Genomic DNA, 4,602 nt, shown 5'->3' with positions numbered 1-4,602 from the left:
TTTATTTACGGTCAAACATGGTTTGGAATAGCTCAATCTTCCTAACTGCTTCGAATGCAAGGTCTACGGTGAGGAACCACCGTGTATATTATTATATAAAAATTCCACTGAATGTTATGTTATTGGTAGTTCATTTGCCATTAGTTCAGTACTTCAGTCAAATATGCAGTTGAAATTGGACCACGGCCAAAACTACATGAAGGAAACCTAACTACCACCGAATCATTTCATCTTGTTTCTATTTTAAAGCAGAAATTCGTCACACACAAATTGAATGGACCGCCAAATATTTTATTTTATAGTAATTTTTTTAATAATTAATTTTTAAATTTACAGCATTGGAATTTCCTCACATGCTACCCTAGTAAAAAATAAAATAAACAGTTATTTTTACGTGAAATTTGATATTTAAAAATAGTTTAATAATTTAATAAAATTATTATTTACTGATTGTCAATTATCAATTCATTATCAGCTTCCACTGCAGGTGAATTTTTATATAAAATGAATAATGTTAATTTATATCGTGAAAAGCTGTAAATTCTTCCATGAATTGCGTTCATTATAATCATTCAACTTGCAGATCCATCCGTAAAGAGTTAAAAATATACAAGTGAATTCTAACACAAGCTGCTAACAATTAAAAGAACAAAATATTATTATATTTATTAAAAATTCATGTTCCACGGTCATCACAAGACTGATTACATGTTTCATTTTTGGCAGGATAAAAAAAAGAAAACAAACGGAGAAAGGATAACCGACGAACCATCATCTTTCTCTTTTCCGTAGAGAGAGAAATCCTGTGCCGGTATCTCGCAAAATCTCGCTGAGTTCTCAAACCCAGCAAAAACCCTCTTCCCCAAAACAAAACACAGAGAGAAAACAAAAGAAAAGTAAACCACAAAAGAGACCTCTGCTCCTTTAATTTGATTCACAAAAACATGAATCATTTATAACAGAGGGAGGGAGAGAGAGTTCTCAAATGAAAAGGTTGAGAACTTTCCGTTCACCGCTGTGACCCCACTGATCTCCTCCAATCTCCGCCGTGGTCGTCACGGACTCCTCCGACGTCATCGACGGCGATCCCGGACGGCGCCGATAATCGGCGATCTTCTGAAGAAAGATCGGCGTCAGACGAAGATCAAGATCAGCCGCCGTCTGGACCTTCGTCACCTCCTCCAGCCGCTTACGCTTCCCGGCGGCGCCGGCAGCAACACGTGTAGACCGTGAGCTTGTGAACCTGCAACTCGGGTTCGGATCTCGAACCTTCTTCCATATGTCACCGCACGTGACCTCTGCCTCCGATGCTTCGTCGGTGGCCACCACTGGACCCGCCGATTCCATCCCCATAAACTCCGGCGAGGGCCTCAACGTGCCTCCGCGGAGCACCGTCTCCACTGCCGCCTGGCACACGTGCCAGTTCCCCGTCCACAAAAGCCCCACAGCACCATTAACCGGATTCACGGTTCTTCCACATGCTTCAAACAGCAGTGACTGAAACAGAGCTGAATAATAAGAGAAAAGAAAACACAGAAGCGTTAGTTTCTTTCTTTTTTTTTTTTAAATTTGAATAACAATACAGAAGTCTCAATGGAGTTGACTACCAAGAGAAGTACGCAACAAATAAAAATGATAGAAGCGTTTGAAGATGGTATGTTTTATAGAAAGGTGGTATAATTACCGGGTCTTTGGGCCTCCGGTACATTGGAAATGAAAGACATGAGGCCGGCGCGGCCGAAGAACTTGGCGACGAAGACGGTGGCGTGGCCTTGGGCCTCGGGTGTCTCGATCCACTGCAAGCAAGGGCGCAACATGCATGTCTCGCTGCAACCCTTTCGGAGAACTCGGCAACCGTTGCAACTCATGCCTCCGGGTTTCTTATTTATTTTTTCTTTCGGTTCTCTCTTTTTTTAATTTTAATTTTAATTTTGTGGTTCTATGTTGACAGCTAAGTTACCGAATTGCCCTTACATGAACACGAATTAGGAAAGGAGGGTGAGGGCAGAAGAGGAACCAGGATGGGTTTCTTTCTTTTTTCTTTGGCTACAAGGAATGATGGTGGACTGGTGGAGGTTTGGGAAACAAAGGGAGGAGAGGGGGTAAAAAAAAGAAAGAGAGGGAATGAGAGAATGCGAATTGAGGTGCAGCTGGGATATAAATAAAGAGAAGGAAGAGGAGTGAGGTTTTGGGGGTGGTTGAGTTAGATTTAACTGTGGTTGGGTTAGTGGGTAGTGTGTGCAAGTTAGTGAGAGGTAGTGCGTGAGTGTGTGTATGTCTAGTGTGTGTCTGAGAGCACTGCGGGTTTTTTTTTTCTTTTTTTTTTTTTTGTGTGTGTCATCACATGCACTCATACTTCTTTTTGGGGGGTGTGTTGACAGTGTTGTATGTATGGGAGGGTGAGATTCCAAGGTCTTGGGCGTGAGCGGCTCCGTGTTTCCGCGCATGGGTGTTCCTCCACCGTTGGATCTCTATTTTTCATCATATCTTTCTTAAATTATTAAATGGAAGAAATTATTAAAATAATATTAAAAAGTTGACGTTCTTAACAAAAATAATCTCAAAATATATTAATGATAAATAAGTTTTCAAAAAATTTAAAATTATTATAAAAAATTAAATATTAAATATATATTTTAAAAATAATTTTAAAAACTAGATTTAGATACAAATATTTATAAACATTATTCAAAAAGTAAGATTTTTTTCATCTTCAAATTTTGATAATTTTAGATAAAATAAATATTTTAAAAAATTATTATAAATGATCACATTATTTTAAAAAATAAAAAATTTAAATATCAATTTTTTTGTGTATCTTCTAAATTTTTATTTAAATATTGTCACAAAAATTTAAATCAAATGGACAAGTCTAAACATAAAATTTTTTATCACTTATAAAAATATAATATTTATTAGTTATTTTTCTCATATTTTTAAATTAGTCAAAAATTATTTTGTTGATAATATCTTTTATGGATTTTTTTATTAATGGCTAAATCTTTTTTATACTGAATTAGTAGTTAACTCTTCTCAAATATCTATAATGCACGGATACTGACACGGACACGAGATACAATACGACACAGGACACGCTGACACGTGAATTTTAAAATCTTATATGACACGAGAACACGCATACATATAAAATATAAATTATTTTTTAGATAAATCGTAGTGATATTTTTATATTCTTCTTAATATTAAAACATATAAATTTTTTTAATTATTTTTAATGTCTTATTTTAATTATATAAAGTATTTAAAATATTTGTTTTTTTAATAAATAATAATATATATTATTTCTAAATTTATTTTAAAAATACATGTTAAAAATAAAATTGGACGTGTTGACACGTGATGGTATTTAGGTATGTCCAAGCGCGTTTAGAGAAATTTTTTTTATTTTTTATTAAGACATAGTTGGACACAACAGACATGCGTGCCGGACGAGTGTCGGTGAGTATTGTGTCCAAAAAGTATTCAACACGCGGACACAACAACTCAGCAAAATGTCCATACTTCATAGTTAAATATTATCTTAATTAGTGTCTAATTTTTTTTTATTAAATTGTGATTACGAGAACTGAATCAAATTTGTCAATTCAACCCTATTAATTGAAAATCAGGCCAATAAGCCTTACCTCAAGTGGCATATGTTTCCCTTTCTTACTAACAGGTTTCACCTTCGAGTCTCATCTAGTACAAACTTGATAAAAAAAAAGGGAGGGGGGATATTATGTGTGTATGGGTGTGGTGTGTGTGAGTGTATAAACCAATCAAAAATAAAAAAAATTAATCAATAAAATTATTATAATTTGTTTAGCAGTAAATTAAACGGTCTCTCTGTAGATATGATATATGACAAAGCACAATGGCGTCGTTTGATTCATGTAACTGACTCTACTTAGTGGGACAAGACTTTATTATTGTTGTTGTTTAGTAGTAAATTAGTTTACAATAATAAATTATAAAAAAATTATATTTTTTATATATAAATATATTATTTTATTATATCTGATTCAACTCTAGTTAAATTTTAATAAAATTTATAAAATTTTAAACTTCTAAATCTTGATAAATACTTCAATTTTTAACAGAAGTTAAAACTAAAAAATCATAAAAAAATCAACTTAAAATTTCACTCTATTAAAAAAAATTTCCTTCGACTAACATGTGCATAGAAGTCGGATTTGTTATTTAAATAAATTAAAAAATATTTTATTTATTGAAATAAAAAATTTTAAAAATAATTACAAAAATACTAGTATGTCTTATATTGTTTATAGTATAAACAAGATAGCATAATGTAAATAAGATACAATAAGACAAATTTTCAATAGTTATAAAAGGATGTGTGGCGAACGAATTTTTGCCGGTAAAGAATTTTACAAATAAGTTCTTGTTGAAAGTATAGCTTCTAAACCAACAAAAATCCTTTCGTACAAAAAACTTGTTTGTCACTAAAGCAAACCCAATAAAATTTATAACCGAATTATTGAAACCTCAGGTTGTCTCTCAAGGAATTGCAGGGAAGTATGATTTATTATTGGTTATGGAAAAAAGGTATTTTTTTTTGTTTTTGAAATAGGGAACAAGGAA

The 4,602-nt window shown here is 33.0% G+C and overlaps 1 protein-coding gene across 1 annotated transcript; it reads right to left on the bottom strand.

Annotated features, from left to right (window-relative positions):
- Positions 1–634: 634 nt before the first annotated feature.
- On the bottom strand, positions 635–2,141 carry LOC130936633 (LOB domain-containing protein 38-like). Its single transcript, XM_057866727.1, has 2 exons — positions 1,685–2,141; positions 635–1,508 (listed from the first exon to the last, which is right to left on the bottom strand). Exons 1-2 carry the CDS (start codon positions 1,866–1,868, stop codon positions 982–984), a joined length of 711 nt encoding a protein of 236 aa, XP_057722710.1. The 5' UTR covers positions 1,869–2,141; the 3' UTR covers positions 635–981.
- Between the last annotated feature and the right edge of the window lie 2,461 nt (positions 2,142–4,602).

This window comes from Arachis stenosperma, chromosome 6 (assembly GCF_014773155.1).
Source record: "Arachis stenosperma cultivar V10309 chromosome 6, arast.V10309.gnm1.PFL2, whole genome shotgun sequence".
In the NCBI taxonomy this organism is placed as follows: domain Eukaryota; kingdom Viridiplantae; phylum Streptophyta; class Magnoliopsida; order Fabales; family Fabaceae; genus Arachis; species Arachis stenosperma.
Note: the sequence above shows the minus strand (reverse complement) of the source record. Positions and strands in the feature narration are given on the sequence as shown.

Excerpts from the sequence above, each read along its gene's own strand:
- LOC130936633 (XM_057866727.1), bottom strand. The coding sequence starts at position 1,868 with ATGAGTTGCAACGGTTGCCGAGTTCTCCGAAAGGGTTGCAGCGAGACA. Across the intron at positions 1,509-1,684 it reads ACCGGAGGCCCAAAGACCCG|CTCTGTTTCAGTCACTGCTG; the intron begins GTAATTATACCA and ends CTTATTATTCAG.